The sequence below is a fragment of the Cucumis melo genome, chromosome 2, assembly GCF_025177605.1.
Source record: "Cucumis melo cultivar AY chromosome 2, USDA_Cmelo_AY_1.0, whole genome shotgun sequence".
Classification (NCBI taxonomy): Eukaryota; Viridiplantae; Streptophyta; class Magnoliopsida; order Cucurbitales; family Cucurbitaceae; genus Cucumis; species Cucumis melo.
In genome coordinates, this window is record NC_066858.1 from 18,855,658 (window position 1) to 18,878,162 (window position 22,505).

Sequence of the window (22,505 nt, forward strand, 5' to 3'; positions counted from 1 at the left end):
GGTCTCTTTATGGACTAAAACAAGCACCAAAACAATGACATGAAAACTTTGACAATGTAATAATGGCCTATGGGTTTAAAATCAATGAATGTGACAAATGTGTATATGTCAAAACCAATAAAAATGACCATGTCATTGTGTGCCTTTACATTGATGATATGCTAACTATAGGTTGCAATATCATCATTATTAAGGCTACCAAACAAAGGTTGGCCAATAAATTTGAGATGAAAGACATAAGTGTTGCAGATATTATTCTAGGTATTAAAATTTCTAAAACCGCACAAGGGTTAGTGTTGTCTCAATCACATTATGTTGATAAAATACTAAATAAATATAAAAAAACATGACATTGTGATTGCAAAGACCACAATTGATTTAGTCTTCATTTAGGTAAAAATAATAGAGATAGTATAGCACAACTAGATTATTCTCGTCTAATTGGTAGTTTAATGTACATCATGAGTTGTACACGTTCTGTTATAGCATTTGCTGTCAGCAAGCTATCTCTATACAATCAATCCATGTTAGGATCATTAGAAATCTATCTTAGTTAGGTGTTTTGACGTGTCGCATTAGAGGCGTCAGGACTGCTCAAGTCATGTCAGTGTCCCATTGTGAGGTTAGGACGCATACGAGTGGATTGTGACACTTGGTAACCTTAGCTTGCTAAAAAACACTTTTATCAAGCTTGCCCTAGCTCAAAACGAGCTCCAGAAAATATTAGAGTCTTAAATCAACATCTAAAACTAGAAAACTTGCTCTAGAGCTTCTTAAACAAAGGAGAGGAAACTTAAACCTACTTGGATGCAACCTCAAGCTCTACCTCCTCTTCTTCAGCTCAACTCACCTAAAACCCTTACTCTTTCAGACTTTTCTTGATAGGAAACCCTACGTCGAAGCTTAATCGAACAACCCTCTTGCTTAGGCTTCCACTCTTTAAAAATTCAACTTCTCTCAAACTCTACTCTCTACTTTGCTATTGAAGTGGAATAGTGTAAAATGAGAGAAATTAGGGTATGTGGGTCTTAAAATGAACTTTATGCCCGAACAACACTAACCTTCGCAAACTAGAAATTTCTGGAAAATTATGTTTGTCACACATCCTTTAATGATCTCGTTGGGAATGACCCAAGATCTGCACTTTTCTCAGCCAGATATGCCCGAGAACCTTAGTATTTCCCTTTTTATGCTTCTAGTCTTGGTCGAACATGATCCCAGATGGCGTGTGAACACATCTCCAAACCTTTCTAGCTTTCATCTCAATGGCAATAATTAAGATGTTGGTGCCTTAACTCCGAGATTTACTCTCTATTTTTCATCTCGCCTAAGATTACTCATGGCTGCTCGAGATTTCTTACTTTCAAACTCTCTGTCTTTCCTCTCGACTAAACAGGATTGAGTCTTAGCTCTTTTATCCCAAGATTTCTTTCTCGAGTACTTGTTTTACTTTGAAAAACTTTGGGATGCTGTCCCGAGACCCTTGACTTAGCCTAACACACTTGGTCGAACTCTTAGCCTTCCTCAACCTCGCAAGCCAATAGGATAAAAGATGCGAGTATATCAAGTGTATATCAACCTCCCAAGCCTATGGGATATGTAACAAGTGTATATCAAGTGTGTACCTAATGTATATTACGTGTATAACCTATTTATCAATTGTATATTGAGTGGTTTTTTAAAGGATATCAAGTGTATATCATAGGTGAATTAAAGTGGATATCCATAGTGTCTCGAGTGTATATTAAAAGTGTATCGAGCATGCAAGTGTATCAAGTATGTATTTGTAATGACTCAACTTCTCAAACTAAGCTGAGGTCATTACTTTAACCAATGACAATCTATAGTACAACCCAAAATCAAGTCATTTAAACACAAAATATTATACAAAATGTTTCAGAAATGAACATCAAAGAAAAGTTTAATTCGAGCCCTGCTTCAAACAAAAATAAAAGGTCAAAAGTATTTGTGTTTTGAGTCACTAAAAAACATACAGTCGTTCTAAACATAAAACTCAATTCACTCATCAAAAGTTAAAAAAATACAATAAAATAGTAATCGGAAGCCTTTTGGAAAGATTTCTGTATGGTGTTTTCAAGTCTTTCTTGTCCCTCATCAATCTACCTCTTATGTTACCTTTGCCTAAAAAAAATTAAATATGGAAAGGGTGAGTATAAAAAGAAACCCAGTATTAGACTCACTACTGGTTCCGTTAGGGGTAAAACTGTTAACTTCCTATTTATTGCATCAAGGTAAAGGTATTAATGACACAATTTTGGTGTCATCTAAGCATATTTAATGACACGTTTTTCAAAGTATCGTTAAATAGCCTTTCTTAAGAGTGGCTTCAATGACGCAAAAAATAGGAAGTTAGCCATTTCACAAGTCTTCATTTGATCTTTCAAGGTAGCGATTTCTTGATCTCGCTCCTCGACAACTTTCATTAGAAAATTTATTTTCCTCTTCATCTCTGCCATAGCTACCTTAGCTGTTACATCTGCCATTATGACTGACACTACTTTAAGGTATGATTCTTGCTCTAATAGATTAGAAGCAGGAGTAGAGTCGTTAAACAAAGGATTCTCTTTGATGATGATCCCACCTTTAGGAGATTCTATCAATTGTTCATGAATGCTCTGTGTGATAATAGAACATTAATCTTGCTCTTGAATGATCCCTTTATAACGACTGCGGATGACAGGTCCCATAGAAGCTTCGCTTGCAACGAAAAAATTGGATGCAGCCTTCTTTGATGTCATTGGTTTGTTTGTAGATTTAGATGACGAAAGAGAGATGAGAGGTAGAGAGGTCCCACCGAGTGTGCCAATTTGTTCACATGAGATTTCTAGAGAAATTTGATTCGTGGTGTTAAACTTGTGTTGATGTTGTATTTATGTTGATTTGATGCGATGTGGTTCGATCTCTAGAATTTAATTCTCTCATTCTCTCTCGGTTGGATGCTTACACTTGATTTGAGGAAGCGGAGCACTTGATGTTCTTGAAGTTATAGTCTTGGAAGAAAGCTTCTATCTTCAAAAGAACTTCAATCTTCGAGGATGGTCAACTTCAGGAGTTAGATAGTTATCTAGTTCTTGGGAGAATTCTCTTTAAATCTTCTAGAGCAAAAAATTTTCCACCCCACAAATGAAGAGAACTCCTCTATTTATTGAGTTTCCTGGTGAACTTTTATGGACTTGGGCCTAGTTGGTTCATGGATCAGATCTATGGGCTCAATCACAAGTAAATAATATTTAATTGAACCAAAATAATAAATTTGATCCAATTGTCATTATAAAGACATGTGACATCATTAGAATTGGCCAATTTGTCTTTAAATTTAATTTGGGATGCATCCCAAATACAATTATTTTACTAAATGACATGACAATTTGTGATTGGTTCCAAAAATTTTTATTCAAAGGTGACAAATAACACCTTGAAATTAAAATTGAAATTCATATTCATATTTAAATCCCAAATCTCAATCTCAAATTCAATCTTAAATTTAAATTAAATCAGAATCTCAAATTCAATAAACACTTCCCCTCAAATTCAACATAACCCCCACAAATCTCTAACACATTCAAAAATTATTTTTCAATCTCAACGTCAATCTTAAATCCTAAAAACACTTCAAATTCAAATTCAATACTAAAACCTAAAACTAGTTCAAAATCTAAATTCTAAAACTAATCCTAAAACTAATTAACTAAACCAAAACCAGAACAAAAACAATAAAGAACTTTAAACAATTTCAATAAACTCTATCCATGCAAAGAATTGAATATATATTCATTAAATACATACATTTTTTAACTTTAAAACAAAAACAAAAAAAAAACCTTGATTGAGAGCGATGGTGGCCAAAAAGTACCACGAGGGAGGATGGTGGGTGGCAAAGAACCTTGATAATGGCGACGACGGACGACAGACTTAGTCAGATGGCAATCTCACTCACTCTCTTTCTCTCTCAGCCTCTTCCCTCTTTTCCTTTCCATTTTAAGTTCTATGTTCTGTGAACACATAACTTAGTTAGAAAGGGGATCTCCCGACGCAACTTAAAAACGTCAAGAGGTCCTATTATTCCCAACGCCATAAAGTGAAACGTTAGGCATAGTTCCAACCAATTCTGACGTTTCACTGAGGGTGTCGAGATTGGTTGGAACTATCCCTGATGTTCCTGCATGGTGTCAAGGACAATTAAATAATTACATTATTATTTAATTTTCCTCGATGCGTCAACTTAGACGTCAGGGATGGTTGGAACCAAGGTTGACGTTCCTGCAGCAATGTTATGAAAATTTAAACAATTAAATAATATTTTAATTTTCCCAACATTTCTTTCCATGACATCAGACACGCTTCAAAATAAAATTAAAAAAATATAATTGGTGGAGCATTCCCGACGGCTCAACTTAGACATCGGGATTGCTTCCCTATATCGATGTTACTTTGTAAACGTCGGAAATGGTAAGACATTCCCAACATACTCTTTCCCAACTTCATTTTTGGCATCGAGAATGCTCTGATTTTTTGTAGTGTATGGTAGCCAGTTACACCTAGTTTTTGCATTCCAATGTTGATTATGTGTAAAGAGTTTGTATATTGAGTCTATGTTGTTGTTACATTCGTAGAAAGAAGGAAAGTTTAAAGGTTGGCTGTTATGGGGTGTAGTTTGATCATGGAGTGAGTTTAGGGGGGGGTCTTAAACGTCACTTTGAAGTGTAATTAATACATTGTGGAATTTCGAAGTAAGTTTATGTGTAAGGAGTCAAGGTTTAGCGATTGCTACATTTTCTACGTAGAAACAATCAAAGTTGAGAGGTTGGATTGTAGTTTGATCATGGAGTGAGTTTGATGGGGGGGCTTAAATGTCACTTTGAAGGTTTTAATGTAATTATTACGTTAGGTGGCACGCCGAAGTGAGTTTATGTGTAAGGAGTTTGTATATTGAGTCTATATTATTGGATACATTTGTATAAAGAGCGAAAGTTGAGAGATTGGGTAGTTATGAGGTGTAGTTTGATCATGAAGTGAGTTTGAGGGGAGACTTAAACGTCACTTTCAAGGTTTTGATGTAATTGTTACATTAGGTGGCACGTCGAAGTGAGTTTATGTGTAAGCAATCAAGATTTAGTGATTCAGTTGTTACGTTTCTATGAGAATGTAGGTGTGGACTTGTTCGAAGATGACGCCTGACAATGAGAGAATGTATTTTTTCTTCTTTATGTATTTGTTTCAAACGAACATTATTGTAATACTCTTTTTTTATGCAATATGTTCTAATTTTGTAAATTAAAATCTGGCACTTTGATGCGTTGGGAGTGCCACAATTTCTTGTTGTGAAAGGGTTGTTCATTATGTGGATCTTATGACACGTTTGTAGCTTTTGTAGTGGTGGTTCATTATGTGGAATTGAGGAAATGTTTGTCACTTTGTCACCTATTGTTATTTTCTTACTTTGTCACTTGTTGCTACTTTGTTACTTTGTCACTTTATGTCGCCACTTTGTCATTTTTGTTGGTACTTTGTCACTTTGTCACTTGTATTGTGTTTCCTAATTCAGGTTATACATGTGAATTCTCAAACATTGGGTTTTGGAGATTGTGAGAAGTTTTTTAGATGATTACTTACTTTGGTGTTACACATCGCACTTATTTTGGGTTAGAGTATATTTTGGTTGGGGAATGAAAAACTTTTGTGGTATAGGAGATTTGAGAAAAGATAAAATGACAAACTTTGGTTTAGGGAATGATAAGCTCTTTTTGTATGTGAGATTTGTGAAAACTTAGCAATCCCCAAATGTATATATACTACTAATGTTACATTATTGAATTGAATATTAGTTATATTTTTAATATAAAAGCTTATTTTTATTATATTTGTTCCTCAATTGATTTAATTATCGATTAATTATTATCTGTGCATAATTAGGTTTTATTGAAAAACATTGTTTAAAATTTGCTTATTTAGCGATTACAATTTATATATAAAACTGAAAAACACTTATGTCGACGAGAACGACGTCGACAAACATGTGTTTTTGAACACATTTTGAAGAACGATTATATCGACAAAAAGTGTATTTTTGTCGGACAACTTAAATTCCAGCACAACATTTTTCGTCGGTAAAAAAGTATTATGTCGACGACATTCATTTTCGTCGGTAAAACTTATGCACTAACGCAACAATATACGTCAAGGAAAAGGTACTTATGTCTGACGTTTTTGTAGACTTTGGCCGACATTTATTTTCATCGGTAAAAAGAAAAATTCTTGTAGTGATAAAACACACAAACAAGACACAATTATAAGTAATTTGTATAAAAATTTAAGCCTATCTCAAGCCAAACTCAGCCAAGAACGGTACAAATTATTGAAGAACTCAGAACATTTACACTAGCGTGCCACAAGATGATAGTTTTTTAATGCATTCTATAAATGAACTTGGGCTAATCTCATGGAATATTAGTTATATATATAACATGTGTACAAGTGATCTAAGCCATTGCGGTATGTTCTTGATGTGATATAGATCACTTGACCATTTTATATCTAAGGCGAGTAACCTCTCAACACCTAAACGCCATACTTATTCTCCTTTTCGGGATACAAATAATAAAGATAGATTAAGCAATATACATCTAGGCTTCCTTATTATAAGCATCATATTGACTCTCTATTTAAAGCGAGCAGCTTCTCATCGCCCGAACACCATACTTGTTTTCCTCTCGGGACGCAAATGATTGGAAGCAAGACGCCTGAATGGAGTTTGCTTCCAAATTCCCTTCTGCGCATGTTTAGTTATGTCCTTACTACTTACTCTCTTAAATAGTTGGTGATCAACGCTAGCAAAGCGATTGAGTTAAGCTTAGCTAAACACGATGAGACTTACAACTAAAAAATTCTTATCAAATACCAAACATACACTTAAACTACTTAAAACACATCAACAAGATAAATAATAAAGAAATGGAAGATAGACAACGAATAAACATGCATTGTATTGATAATGTCGACCTTTCAGCCATAAGATTAAGAACATTTGTACAATACATCACAAAGTACAAAAATGGAAAGAAAGAAATGTGCCGACTCGCAGAATGTATTGGTTTGCATTCCTTGGATTTTTTACAAGTTAGGGGAAATGGTGGGAAAACTTCTCTCTTTAAGCTCTCACTCAAATATTGACTGGAGAAGAGGTGTAGTAAGAAATACTACTACAAATGGTGGACTCTCAAAATTTATCCTTTCACCGGCCTCCTTAAGGGATGACCTCTTTTGTCTATCTCCTTAGTGGAGTTGGAGTCTTTTATAGGCATATTTTGGGTGGTAAGAATTTAATGCTCTACTACACACTCTCCTTATCCTCTATAAAGCGTAGAAAGTAGTCATCTTTTGTCACATCAGCTCCAACTACCACTCTTGTCTTCTAGCGAATCATCTCGTGTAATGATGTGCTGGCATCTCGTCTTGCGACTCGTTAGGCAGCTTCTTATCGCTGAGTTATTGCACGAGATTCTTCTTGCAATTCACTTCTTTTTCTTTTTTGCCAACTTGCGTAGAAAAAAAATACTTAAATGCATAGTTAATCAGACACAATGACTTATGTAATGTGCATTCTCTAATTATTATAAATTTGCACTAAAAGCTATGTGTTTTGATCCTTTATCTTGCGTTTTGGCTCCATTATTTTACCTAAAAGGACATAATAACCTGTATTTCTACAAGTTATAAAAATATACATCGAGATCTTACACAACATGCATAAAAAGCACAATCCTTCAAAATCTCAAGATTCATTCAATGAATTTTGGGACAATTTCATTCAAATCTTGGTCGAGATACATGTTCTTACTAAGCCCAACAACATGAAATTATCTAGATTCATTGATGAAACCAACCTACATGAAATAACAACACAAAATACGCCAAAAATCCAACATTATAGCCTATGTTCTTTAGATTTCGCAACAAACCCTAACTAAAGAAAAATTTAAAATGCATACCAAAGGACAAAATTTGTAAGAAGTAGAATACCTCTACAAATTGAAAATTAAGGATGCACTATACATGTTTGAGCACGCGAAAAATAAGTGAATTTTAGTGATTTTGAGAGCAAAGAAATTGAGAACTCAGTTGTAATGAGGACGTAGATCCGTAAACATGAAGATGAAGGATTCTTTAAAACAAGAGTATTTTTGTAATTGCAGAATAACCCCTATTTTGAATTTCAAATAATTTTATTGAAATCTCCATGTCAAACTTGAGTGAGAAGGGCCGAGAAGAAGCAGTTTGAGAGCTTTTAAAAAATGTAATATTTTTGAAATGTGAAACTTTGCCATTTCTGTTACTTTTGCGGCCAAACACTCGATTTCATTTTAAATTAAAATGAATTTCAAATATTTCCAGACTTCTTTTACGGGGAACACCCGACCCGATGGGAAAAGGAAAACAAAGGATGAAAAAAAAAAAAAAAAAAGTAAAAAAAGCGCTGAAAAACCCTGAATGGGTTGGTACCGGCCAGGTGCATCGTCCTTCACTGTCCTAAAACCCTACTTTCTCTGTAACTCTTTAACCGCTCCCAAACTCACCAATAGATCTTCTTCGATCGCAGTCATGACGACGAAATCCATAGGCGAATCAGATGTTGGCATACTCAGTTACATTTCTTCTCTCCCTGGCTTTCGCGGCATTCTCAAGCAAAGGTCTCAGCTTCTTACCCACATGCATGCCCTTCATTTCTCAGGGATGCTATAACGCTCAATCGAATTTCGTACTCTCTGCTTGACTGTATTGAAGATAAGGGTCAACTCTTAAAATGTGAAATGAAATATTGAGAGTAAATTTAACTTATGAAACCATTTTTCTGAATTGATAACAAAATCAGGATGAATGAGACCCAAAGGGTAACTTCAACTGCTAATTGTTGTTATGAATTAGTTGACATAACTGGCACCACGGGAATGTTCTTATGCTTTCATTGCCAGAGACTTTTGGCCGTAATCTGTCCGGAGGAGTGTTTTTTTTTTTTCCTATCCCAATTTTGTTGTTTTATCATTTATTAATGAAATTTCTGATTCCGTAGATAAAAAGGTTTAGTTGAAATGTGTCCATCGTATAGCATCTGTTGTTTGTTCTCGTTCTATTCTTGGAGTGGGAAATAAAGCAATGAGCTTTTAGGTTGTTGTAGGAATGCTAATAGCAAATAGGATCATTCAACCGTATTCTCACAAGGTTTGGATAAAAGCCTAAAGGGACGATTTTTACTTTATTTTTAATCTTTGAAAAAACTTGAACTCAACGATCCAGTTGTGACATTTTTTTAAAGCTTTTAGAACCCTATCATTGTAAACTCGTCCTTCTTTGGTTTTGATACAGGTATTCTGATTTCATTGTGAATGAAGTTGACACTGACGGAAATGTTGTTCATTTGACGTCATTGGATGCTCCTCCAGAGGTGGTGAAGTTGAATTTCTCTGTGTTTATATTGGATGCCTTAGATGTTGATTTCCCCCTTTTGCCGAACATTTATGGTAATTTTAATTCTTTTGAGGCATTCAGATTGTTTCGGAAAGCGGACCAACGATAGTCCACAGTACAAGCCAGAGTTATGTTTCTGAAATTGAATTGTTTAGATCTCTTGCTGGTGATTCTGATGCTGAGATTTTGGAAACTTTTCTTAAGCAAATCAATTCTGGTGCAAATGATGACATTTCACCTATCGTATTCTCCCCAGATACAAGCAAAACTCATAGAACGGTTAGCTCTAAGACAGTGTTTGTTAATGTATTTGCACATTCATTTTATCGTGCATTTTCTTGATTCCGAGTAACAACCAGTGCAGGCCACATCTCTCTTTCTTCTTTTAGCTGATCTTTAGATTATTTTATTCCTTTAGTTTTTATTAAAACTGTCCATTGTCATACAGATATCTATATGTATTTTCAATGCTAAATGTTTTATTTTTGCTCGAAGTGTAACTTCTCTTACCATTTAGTCACATTGAACAAATAAATAAAGACATATCTTTGTTTACTTTTCATCACGATATAATTTACTCTTTAAATTTGAGACTTTCAGGCTGTCCACAATTTCTTTAAGAAATTTAAGTTCCTTGTGACCGATACTATTGATGGACCAGATTCTTCATCAAAATGTGTCCGTGTGAGGGTGGATTCAGGGGTGCAGAATAACCGAGGTCGTTTCTCTAAGAAACGAAAAGAAAGGGGTGATAAACCCTTTGATAGCAGAGGTTCGGACAACTGGCCTGAACATGTTGGCAAGTTTCTCAGGTAAGGTATTTTCTACTTTTTAGTTTTTCTGCTTGCTTTGGACTTAGCTTCTTTCCTTCTTATTCATAATTTTACATTCCCAATAAGAAAATATTTATACTTTGGTCTTAACTTCTACATCTGAATTGAACTGAAGTACTAAATATGAAATGTCTTCCAAAAGTTTTGCATCTTTCTTGATGAAAATTTTTGTTACAAGCAAAACAGCCAGTTTATTCCCTTGCTTTATCTTGATATAAATGCTTAATGACCTTTTCTAACAAGAGGTTAAATGATTTTTTGGCTATTGGGAAGTTCTTTTTGTAATCCTCTAGCTTTAGTTGACATTTCTTTCTTTCTATGCATGTGTGTGTGCTTTTTTATTTGGTTTTCGTTTTTGTATATTTTATCAGATCATTGAAATACTTTTATTTCATTTCCTATCCCCCCAACAAAAAAGTTGTACCATCACACTGCGTCAATTTAAAGAGGAGTTTTTTTTTATCGCTTAGTGTTATTTGATTGGAAAATTTTCCAAACTATTTTGTTTTCTAGAACTGGCGTCTTTCTTTTTGTCCCACGTAATTATGCACATAGCCTAACAAATTTTCTAATTTATTGTTACCTATCTGGATGTTGAATTCTGGATCAACTTTAAGATGTCAATTAAAAATATTTTAGGTTTCATCTTTACAAGGAGAACAAGGACACACAAGAGGCATTAGGACTTATAGGAAAGATGCTTGGCATCCAGGTTTGTATACTCTTTGGGCTTATCTCTCTCTCTAATAGCTGTTTTCCTGATTCTCTACATTGGATTTTTGTTTCTTTTCTTTCATTTCCCTATCGACAAATTGGATGAACTGTTTGTGCTCCTTGTTCATCACATTTTGGATTGGAAAGTTAATCCTGTGCAGTGTTTTGAAAAGCCCCATCGGGCGCATGCCTAGGCTCAAGGTGCAAGCCTGCTCACCATATAAGATGCATCTCAGGCACACGCCTTTTGTGAAGCCCCAAGGCTCAAAGCCTTGAGCTTTATGACTTTTTCATTTTTCTTAAAAAATAGTACTAATTAAGGGTTTCCCTTTTTTATTAACTAAAAGAATCAAGTTTACTAAGCCTAAATGCAAAAATTCTTGTGTTTGGGGTCATTTTTCTCCATATTTCCACTTCAACTATGCTTCTCTTTTTAATGTAATATTTTTATATGTAGTGTCACAAAAAAAAGCCTGCGCCTTTTTTTGTGTGCCTTGCGCCTAGGCTCGAGAGGGCCATTGCGCGTTAGTGCGCCTTGGGCATTTACAAACACTGGTCCTGTGTAATTTTTGTTCATTCATACCTGCCTTTGTAATTTTTTGTCTCCTTGTTCATATATACCTGCCCTTATGATTTGTAATCTTGTTCATTTGTACCAGCAGTTTTTTTTTTCCTTTATATGCACTTGTATTCTTTCATTTTTTCTCAATGAAAGCTGTTGAATTCATCAAAAATTTGTACCAGCTCTTGACTAGTGCTTGTCCCTTGTCCAAGCTAGGGGTAGTTTGCAATTTGTTTGACTTGCTGAAATCTTGTTAGTCTGGTCAAATGTAAAGTTGTGCGAGCATATCGAGAATGCTTCGCAGAAGGTGCAGCCGCAACTGGGCTTCTTAGAGCTGTCTGCATAAAAACACAACTATTTCCTTAGCTTGGACTTCAAATTTAAGTACATTAAGCTGGAGAAGGTTTGAATTATGTGTCTTTCTCATTCGATCATAATTTGAACACATTAATCATAAAATAACATAAAAGAGGTTCAGAAAGTAGATTTGTGTTTAGTATAGTCATTTTCATTTAGATTAGAATATTAGCCGTTTATTCCTTTTTATATCTTTTCCTTTTATAATTTGTTTCCTTAGTTGGGAATTCTCGTGTATAATATTTACCAATTATTGGGTCATTTTTTGAAATAAGGAAATAATTTCTCTATAAGAATAGCATGGTATCAGAGCTACCCTAAAGGTCTTTATTTATTTATTTATTTTATTTATTATTATTTTTAAACAACTTTCATTGAGAATGAACGGAGAATTCAAGGACAAGAAAAACCGTAAAAAAGAAACCCTTGTAATGGAAAGGGCTCAAATTGTATAAAATAGAACCTTTAGAATAATTACAAAAGTTCTTCAAAGTCGAAGTCTAAAGAGAAACATGAAACCAAAAGTTTGGAAGAAGTGATCCCAAACGAATCTAACAAATGCGAAAATTATGATCCGGGTCTTTCTTTGATTTTACTCTCCATCTTTTGATATCTGGCTGTGGGTCTATCTCCTTTGGTTTCACTTACATTTGCAGGAAGGAAAATGCTCTCTCCTCACCTTTGAATCAATTCTACCAAAATATGCAGCCCCTATTACTACCAAAACATCTAAAGAAGTTAGTTCTATCAACTATGGAAATCAAATGTTGCGACATCTACAATAATCAGTTTTGTGTGAGGCTTGAAGAAACTATGTTGGAAGATGTGGAGAGAAGTAAAAAAGTATCTCTTTCATTCAAATGATGGAATGGCTTATAAAAGGTTTGATCAAGTTGATTAAAGATCAAAGTCAGGATTTTTTCTCAGAAAGTCTAGAGTGGACTGAGGAATCACCCGTCTTGCAAAATTTCTGGGTAAGGAAGGCTGGTTTGTGGAATCTGCAGTTTGGCCATTTTCCGGAGGAAGAAAGAACATCCACATTTCAGTTGGGGGAAACAAACAAGGATGGCTTTCCTTCTTAACAATGATTAGAAAAAGTTTGAAAATTGAAGATCATTACCTTCAAGACTTCTCCATTAACAATGATATGGAGTCTGGACATCGATTTGCCAATTAGAGGACGCCTAAGATCATACTTGGAAGCTTTCAAATGCATAATTCATCAAAAACATTTAGAAGGTGCTTAGGGTTGGGAGTTGAAGAGTGAGGACTAGGGAGTTATGAAGTCTAAAGAGTTGTAAACTCTTGGGGCATGTAGCGTAAGGAGTTGGTAAGGTATAAAATTAATGTTTTCTAGTGGTGGGACCCATAAACTCCTTACTTCCCTACTCCTGCTTTTAAACTCCTTGGGCCAAATGCACCCTTAAGTAGGGCCAGAACACTTAACGTTTTACAGCCATATTATTACAGCATCCTCTTTTTGGGTCAATAAGGAAAAGGAAATTGTGAAATTTCAATTCCTTGTCAGTAGTTACGAGATAAGTAGAAAGTGTTGTTTCCATTAATCTTGGGTGACATTACTCTTTTCATTCCATCGTTGAAAATTCTTTTAAAAATAGAAAGTTTCAAAGTAAGACTTTTTGGGTAAAGGCTTCACTAAGTCATATGACATGGATTCAAGAGACTTCTTCCCTTTTTGCTAAATTGAACACTATGTGTCCTTTACCTTTAGGTGTAAATCAAGATTGGCCTCTTTCATCAAGTTGATGCCCGACATTCTTTTTTGAATGGTGATCTCAAAAAAGAAGTTAATAGGCAGGTTTCTCCTAGCATGAGAAACAAGTCTAAGTCCAATAGAAGTTGTGTCTGTGATGTAAGAAGAATAAGGGTTAATCGAGTAATTAGTCAACATTCTAGGTTAATTCCCTTTTTACTCTCACTTGTGATAAAACTCTAATAAGAGTCTTTCTATCTTCTATGAAGCACATTATTCATTCTAATAAAAGATCAGAATGAATAATGCAAGAAGAATAGGACACTTACAAATCCTCAGTTTCACAGATCTCATAATCTCTCTTTTCATTTGGGTTTTAATTAGAAGTGGCAAGGCCCTCATTAAGGCTTGCATCACTCAAATTGGTGCTAATATCCTTCCGCTTCTTGTATTTCCTCTCATTTCTAACTACACTGCGCTTCCTCATCTTGCTTTTCTTATTCCCTATCCATTGCATCCAATTGGGCTCGTCCTTTCCACCCTGATACCAGCATACCAGTTACCTCTAAACCAAACTTAGCAAATCCTAGGAAGGGAGTGGCTGCTTAAGGCGTCAAAGACGCTAATCCTAGAGGAGCTCTGTCTGCAAACCTTGCTGATCTGCTAGCTTCGGACTTAACATGGAAGAAGATGGTAACTGCTCTTATGCCTCGCTTGGATGGTGTTGCAATATACAAATTAAGAATCTCCTATTCATATTTGATTGATATGTTAACATTGATTCAGTACATTCACATGTTGAGGTTTATAATTTTATTGATAATACATGGGGAGGAAGATTTGACATGCCGAAGGAAATGGCACATTCACATTTAGGAATGGCAACTGATGGAAGGTACATTTATGTAGTCATAGTGCAATATGGTCCACGGTGTCGGGGCCTACCACTCATATATTTGTTATTGATATTGAGACGAAGCAGTGGCAGGATATGCTGCTCCCATTACCAGTCTCTAGATATGCACCGACAACCCAACTTTGGAGAGGTAGACTCCATGTGATGTGTGGTAGCAAGGAGAATTAACACACACTTGCTTTGGATGATTAGAGCCTTGCCGAGAAGGATGGGAAGCTTTAGAAAAGGAGTGGAGGAGTGAAATACCTATTCCCTGAGGAGGACCTCACAAGGCATGCATTGTTGTTAATGGCCAACTTTATGTTATTGGAGGCCAAAAAGGTGAATTTTTGGCAAAGCCAAGATCCCTTATTTTCAAATGCTCTCGTAGGAGTGAGGTGGTTTACAACGATGTTTATATGCTAGATGATGATATGAAATGGAACGTGTTGCCACCAATGCCAAAACCAGATTCCCATATAGAACACCAAAATAATGTCTACTATATTGATAAGTATTGCGAAATTTACACAGCAAAATACTAGTGATTCAATAGAGAATTGCATCACGAATTACAAAGAAAATATAACCAAACCAGAAATCACTATCAACAAGATCAAACTCAAAATGAACAAATGAAATCAAAGAACCACTAAGGAACCTGAACCTTCTACCCTCCTCTTCTCTCTAGAGATCGGCAGCCTCTTTTTCAGAATTTCCTCCCCTTTTCCCTTCTAACTTCCTCTCTTTATATCAGGTTCTCATTCTCTAACTAACTTTGGGTCCCACCAGAGTGGTCCCCCCTTCCCTTCTCAATTTCTCCCTCATTCCCGCGTGTGCTTTTATTCTTATTTCTTCTGCTGTATTTAAAAATTTTACTGGACGCTTAGTGCTCTATTATATTTTATGAAGACTAAATCATTCAGTCGACTTTGAGTTGATGACGATGACGATGTACCGATCTTATGAACTGGCTGCTTCGACGAGTTTAGTGTTCATAAAAGATAGAATTCACCAAAAAGGACTTTATGAAGGCTTCTTGGCAGGCGAAGACAAGGTCATGTGCCTTTACTTCAATTTGCGGATGACATGTTATTATTTTGCAAACACGAAACTATTTGTGATGTACCGATCTTATGATACTCTAGTTTGTATTTCTTCTCCGTTCATTTGTAATGGTCTCAATTGGAAAACCCTTAGTTTACAAGCTTCTAGCTCTTTTGAGGCCCCTCTTAGATTAGGGATGTTTTTTTTGAGATGAGTTGTCTCAAGTCCCCCAGACCAGATGGTATGACCGGAGAGTTTTATAAAAAATTTTGGAACATTCTGAAATTTGACTTATTAAGGGTGTTCCAAGTTTTTTTTTTAAAAACAGAATCATTAATAGAAGATGCAATGGAACTTATGTTTGCCTCATCTCCAAGAAGAAAAAGGTGACCTATGTCAGTGATTTTAGACCCATAAGCCTAATTAACAACTCGTATAAAATTATCTCCAAGGTGCTTGCAATAAGAATCAATTATTAATGATACTCAAATGGCTTTTGTGGAGGAGAGACAAATTCTAGATGCTATTTTGATTTCTTTGGAGGCTATTGGTGAGTGGTCTTTTAAAGGTAGAAAAGGTGTTCTGTTGAAGCTCGATCTGGAAAAAGATCATGACAAGGTGGATTGGTCTTTTCTTGACATGGCCATGAAACTTAAAGGCTTTGGTAGAAGATGGAGGAGATGGATTTGGGGATGCTTATCGACGACTAACTTCTCGATTGTTGTCAATGGTAGGCCTAAGGAAAAGATTTTTGCTAAAAAGGGCATTTGTCAGGGTGATTGTGGGAGATGCCCTTAGTTGCCTTATTCACTATTATAACGAGAAAAAGACCATAAGAGGCTTTCAGTTTGATAATTTGTCTAGTGACCTTACCTACCTTTAATACGTGGATGATACTCTTCTCTTCTCTTATTGGGAGAATGGTAATCTGGAGACTTGGTGGAAGATGATTAATCTCTTTCTTTTAGGAGCTGGGTTGTCCCTTAACACCATTAATCGGTATTAACCTTGACAGCGCCTATTTGGCTCCTTATGCTAGTACTTCGGGTTGTATGGTGGATAACCTCCCCTTTAACTATCTGGGTTTCTCTATAGGAGGGGGTTGTAATAGGAAAGAGGTTTGGAACGCCCTTGAAGAGCGATTCAGATATAAAATATGGAGGAATGTGTCTCTTTCCAAAGGTGGCAGATTAACTCTCGTGTAAACGGTTTTGAGTAGCATTCCTTGTTATCTATTTTCCCTTGTACAAGCTTCGGTTAGTGTTATCAATAGATTGAAAAAGATGATCAGGAATTTTGTTTGGACAGGGGGCTACGAACTTGGTTGCTTACCTTGTCAAATGGGACTGTACTTCTTGCCCGATCTGCTATGGTGGTCTCGGGATTGGCTCTTTTAGGCATAAGAACAACGCTCTTCTCACTAAATGGCTCTGAGATTTAGTAAGGAAGACAATGCTTTATGGAGGCGCTTATCTGGGACTATCTATGGCTTAGAGGAGAATGGGTGGTCTCAAGCTCCAAACAGGGGAATGTCTTATAGATTATGGGCCGGCATTCTGAAACATAAGGAGAATTTTCTTAATTTCTAGGCTTTTTTGTTAGGTGAGGGAACAAAAATCAGATTTTGGAAGGACAGTTGGTGCGGCGTGCAACCTTTAGCAGAAACTTTCCCTAGTGGCTGATTGTTGGTGTAATGTTAGTCATTCTTGGAATTTGGGTCTTAGAAGAAATTTGCTTGATAGTGAGCTTGACAACGTGGCCACCATTATGGAAACTCTTCATTCTTGGGCCTTCGGATGATTGCGATAGTCTTAAATGGACTCTTAATGCTAATGGCAGCTTTACTACGAAGTCTACCTTTCTTAAATTAACCAAGAGATCCCCCTCCATTGTTGCTCTCTTGATTCGCCACATTTGGAAGACTAAATTCCCGAAAATGGTGAAATTTTTCTTATGGTTGCTTGCCTATAGAAGTCTCAACACTGATGAGAAAATTCAAAAAAAATTTCAGCACACCATTCTCAGCCCCTCAATGTGCTGCCTTTGTTTCGAAGACAAGGAGACCCCTAGCCACTTAATTTTGCATTGCACTTTCACTAGGAAAGCTTGGTACACTGTTTAGAATCTTTGACGTGGAGGTTTGTCTTACTAGTAAGATTGATAGTTGGATGTTGGAAGGGTTCAATATTAGAGGTTATAGTCCAAAAGGTCACATCTTGTGGAGTTGTGCTATCTGTTCCCTTTTCTGGTGTATTTGGAAAGAAAGAAATAGTAGAATTTTTAAAGATAACTATAATTCTCTTTGATTCTTTTTGGACTGTGTTGCAACACACAACTTCTTGGTGGAGATGAATTACACCAAACACTTTTATAATTATAGCCTTTCTATGATTTTCAACAACCGGAAGACCCCTATTCTTTAGTTTCTCTTGTGGAGGGTCCTCTTGCCCTTGTCCTTAAGCTGTTTATCTTTTGTTCATTGAATACATCTATTTCTTATCAAGAAAGTTTTGCAAATACGACAGCTCAATGATTAAAATTTTTAGCAAACTATCAAGTTCTTCGAATGGTGCTTGTGGCAAAAGGTGAATTGGTAAAAATTAGCTTTATGTGGCATCAACATAGCTGAGAATGAGCTTGTTTCCACAGCAGCATGCCTAAACTATAAACCGGATCATCTCTCTCTATTGTACCTTGGCCTACCTTTAGGTGGCCATCCAAAACAGTCCTCTTTCTAGCAACCAGTGGTGGATAAAGTTCATTCAAAATTAGACAAATGGAAGAGATTCAACCTCTCCATAGAGGGGAGAGCAATTTGTCAGTCAGTCCTTCCAAATCTGCCCAGGTTTTCATTCCTTATGCTTGAAGGTGTTCTCTTAAGTCTAGAGAGAATCCTAAGAATTTCTTTCTGGGAGGGGAATAATGGCAGCAAGATTTCACTTGGTAAAATGGGAAATTGTTGCTGGATGAGGGACTCGGATTGGGTGGCCTCAATAGAAAGAACCTAGCTCTACTTGCAAAATGGGGCTGGAGATAATTGGAAGAAGATTCTCTATGGCATAAGATAATGAGCAGCATCCATGGCAGAGGAACCTTTAATTGGCATTCAGCTGGGTGTCAACCTAGTTGAGATGTCTGGATGTGCTTGCTGATCCTAGCCCCCACCCATTGCTCTTTGAGCTTTGTTTCTCTATTTTTCGATATTAATAATAGTGAGACTTGTATCCTTTAAAAAAAAAAATTGGCACACAGCGGAAAGAAAGTGGAGCGGCCACGCTTAAACTAGGAAATGGGCAGCGGATTTCGTTTTGGTCAGATTCGTGGGAGGGTGAAGTTTCCTTCAATTTTTTGTTTCCAAAACTATTCAGAATTGCTCTTTGTCCCAATGGGTTAGTGGCTGATCATTGGGAGTTTGATTCAAACTCATGGTCTGTCAATTTCCACATCCTTCTAAAGGGTGAGGAGATAACCAAATTCCAGGAGCTTCTTGGCCTAATTGCAATAAAAAGGGTTTGAGAAGAGTTGGATAGAAGATCTTGGTCTTTAGCAGGAAGCGGATCTTTCACAGTAAAATCTCTCACTTCCCATCTTTCTCCTTCTTCCCTCTGAATAAAGAGTTTTTATGCTCTTATGGAAGACCTCCCAGGACAGTTAATATTCTGGTTTGGATTATGTTCATTGGCTTCCCGAATGTCTCATCAGTTTTACAACACAAATGCCTTCTAGTTGTCTTTCTCCCTCCATCTGTCCGTTATGCCATCAACACGGAGAAGACCCTCGTCATCTCTTTTTTTTTGTGCTCTTATTCAGTAAGATGTTGGGCAAAATTATTTTCCATCTTCGACTTGTCTTGGGTGCTTAGTGATAACTTCAAGGAAAACATCCAGCATCTTCTCATTGTCTCCCATCTCAAGAAATCTCCCCGGATACTTTGGCTATATGCAACAAAGGCTCTTTTGGTGGAATTATGATTTGAAAGAAACCAAAGGGTTTTTCATGACAAATCCCTTGATTGTTGTGATTGTTTTGAAGCCGCCCGCTGTAATGCTTCTTCATGGTGCATCCTCTCAAAGTGCTTCCTTAGCTATAGTGTTCAGGAACTCAATTTGAACTAGAGAGCTTTCATTCTTCCAGCCCGGTAGGATATTGTATAGCTCTGCTTCTTATGCAATCTGTTCTTGTATTTGTATTCGTGTCGGTTTCGCCTGGCCTCTTAGTTTTTTTTTTTTTTTTTTTATAGTTTTTGATGTTTTTGCACCTTGGTGGTATCATCCTAGTTGAGTTACCCTCTTCTTGACATTGTTATTAAAATAAAACATCACCAGGCTATTAACATGACTTTAAGATAAGGAAACTCCTTGGTTTACTAGATTTGAAGCAGCTCGATTGAACGCATCCCTTTGGACCTCTCTCTCCAAGGCTTTTGCTAATGATTCAAGTTAGGGTGTTAGGTTAAACTGGAGTGCTCTTATTTCCATGAATTAAAATTCTTGGCTCTAGAAGTGTCACAGATAGAGCTCTTCCTCGAGTCCTTTTTCATAGTCTTGTTGTTAATTTTGATCAATGTTGGCTAAGTCTGTATTGTTTGAGGCTTTATATCAGGATTGTTTTGTACTGGTTTTTGGAGAGAACTTTATTATGTTATTTGTAAGTTTCTTTTTGGAGATGATGGTGCCATGGGATGTCAACCTTGTTGAGATATCTAGGCACACCTCCAAATTCATAGTTTTATGCTTGTTGTTTTCGATTGTACTTTGAGCATTAGTCTCGTTTCATTATTTTAATGAAGATGCTTATTTCTTGTTAAGAAAATATGACTTTAAGATACTTGAAACGTATGCTGGTCATGGGTTATTATTATTATTTTTTAAATAAGAAACCAGCTTTTTCGTTAAGATAATGAGACTAATGTTCAAGGTACAATATCATGCCAAAAAAAAGAAAATCTAAGCATCAGTTGGTGCACCCCAGCATCTCATCTAGGTTGATACCCCTTAGCACCCTTACCATGTCCAAGCGATGGTGAAAACAGTACAAGAAAAGGTCATGGGTTATTATTTAAAAAGTCATCAAACAAAATGGTAGAACTCTGTACTGATGTCAATTGGGTTGGGAATTATCCCTACATCTGGATATTTTTCTTATATTAGGGGCAATTTAGTCACTTGGAGAAGCAAAAAGCTGTCAATTGTAGCAAGAGGCAAGCAATGCAAAACAATGAGATTGAATATGAAGCTTTAGATCTGAGAATTTATGTAGGTAATGGATTCCTAAGTTCTTGAAAGAACAAAGGATAGAAACTCAGAGTTCATTCAAAATGTTTTGTGATAATCAAGCAACAATCAAGATGGCGAAGAATCCTGTCATAAACACAAAGATTCATGGACATTTCATATTTGAGAAGGTAAAAAATAACATAGTGAAACTAAACTAGATTCTATCTCGCCAAAGTGTGACCAAAGATAAGCTTTGATGAATTCAACTCCAAGTTTGGCCTACATTTCATATACATACCCAACTTGAGGGGGAGCGTAGATTTGTTTACTGTATAGTTGCATTTAGATCAAAATATTAGTCATTTATCTCCTTTTATAGCCTTTCCTTTTATAATTTCATTTGCTCTTGGTGTTGGGCAAATGGAGATTGTCTCCACCATATTTTCTTTGATTGTCTTTAATCTTGGCGATGCTGGCTCAAATTATTATCTATCTTGGGTGTTCATTGGGGTTTCATGAATAAATTGCGTGATAATGTTTGGCAGCTTCTTTGTAACCCAGTTTTGAACTTAAAAGGTTTTGTTCTTTGGAGTTTGGACTAATGCTTAAAATATTCTCTGAGTTATGTAGGAAAAGAAATTCATGTATTTTTTAGGGGAAGCTCTACTTTTTGAATCATCTTGCTTTAAGTCTTCCTCTTGGTGTTCTTTACCAAAGGATTTAAATATTTTCTGTTCGAGATATTAATGTTAGTCGGGAGAGCCTTATTGCTCCTTTTTTATTTTGTTTCTATTTATCGTTTGATTTTGTTATGTCTTTAGTTTCTGAATGTGTTTTCTGAAGTGTGGTATTATCTTGAAAAAGATTCATCCATTATTCTTCTTGGAATAAACTTGAATTCTGGCTAAATAACCACCTCTGTAGACAAGAGGTTGCCACTTATCAAAAAGTAATAAAAAATAGTGGAGTATGTTGGTTCTTCTAGTTCGTGTTTGGTTTCATATGGGGAGAAATGGTTGAACATTTACTTTATTCCAAGTTTAGAAATATAATTTATGCTAGCCTTGTGGTTAGTAATTATTGTTCTTCCTCACACGAGTTTTCTTCGGCAGACGAGGTCTTTTGGTTTTGCTGGCACTAAGGATAAGCGCTCCATCTCAACTCAAAGGGTAATTAATTGTTTGTCACTATTTTTCTTACTTTCTTTTGTATGATGTATTAGAATTCGGGTAAAATGGTAAATTCAAATTAATCTTGGTTAATCATTGATTAATTACCTTTTTGTTTCGTTTTAGTTATCCTATCTTCTATTTACAAAGGATTCTATCCTTGTGTTCAATAACTTTGATCATTTAAATAAAATTCTCATTTGGTATACAACAATTGGTACCAGAGCATCTATTGGGCTGATGGCGGGAAAGAAATCATTCATGCTTGGGACTTCCCAAAGAAAAGAGGTGGAGATACCTACCGCCATTCTGTCTTAGCACCGAAGACTTCGATTCGACACAGGTGGTCAATTGAAAGCTCTATTGATGGTATTTACCGCTTACTTGGACGCATATCCTTGCAATTAGATCAATTAGAAAACGATCTTCTAATTGGAGCTTGCACCACTAAAATGGGAAAGGAAGTCAACGTCGAAAATTGAGGAAAGCGACCTGACCCACGAATCTTACACAAC

At 36.0% G+C, this 22,505-nt stretch overlaps 1 protein-coding gene and 1 pseudogene across 3 annotated transcripts in view; both read left to right on the plus strand.

Annotated features, from left to right (window-relative positions):
- The first annotated feature begins 8,387 nt into the window (after positions 1-8,387).
- Positions 8,388-22,505, plus strand: part of LOC103501017 (uncharacterized) — a 43,757-nt gene continuing 29,639 nt past the window's right edge. For 2 of the 3 annotated variants that reach the window (XM_008464494.3, XM_051081827.1), the window contains exons 1-6: positions 8,426-8,708; positions 9,382-9,460; positions 9,565-9,762; positions 10,084-10,295; positions 10,956-11,028; positions 21,934-21,990. In XM_008464494.3, the coding sequence (XP_008462716.1) occupies positions 8,509-8,708; positions 9,382-9,460; positions 9,565-9,762; positions 10,084-10,295; positions 10,956-11,028; positions 21,934-21,990 (819 nt within the window). In that variant the 5' untranslated portion in view covers positions 8,426-8,508. Of the gene's footprint in view, positions 8,709-9,381; positions 9,461-9,564; positions 9,763-10,083; positions 10,296-10,955; positions 11,029-21,933; positions 21,991-22,505 lie in introns of all 3 variants that reach the window. The other variant, XM_008464496.3, reaches the window with a different exon arrangement.
- Positions 13,092-15,103, plus strand: LOC103501047 (kelch repeat-containing protein At3g27220-like; annotated as a pseudogene).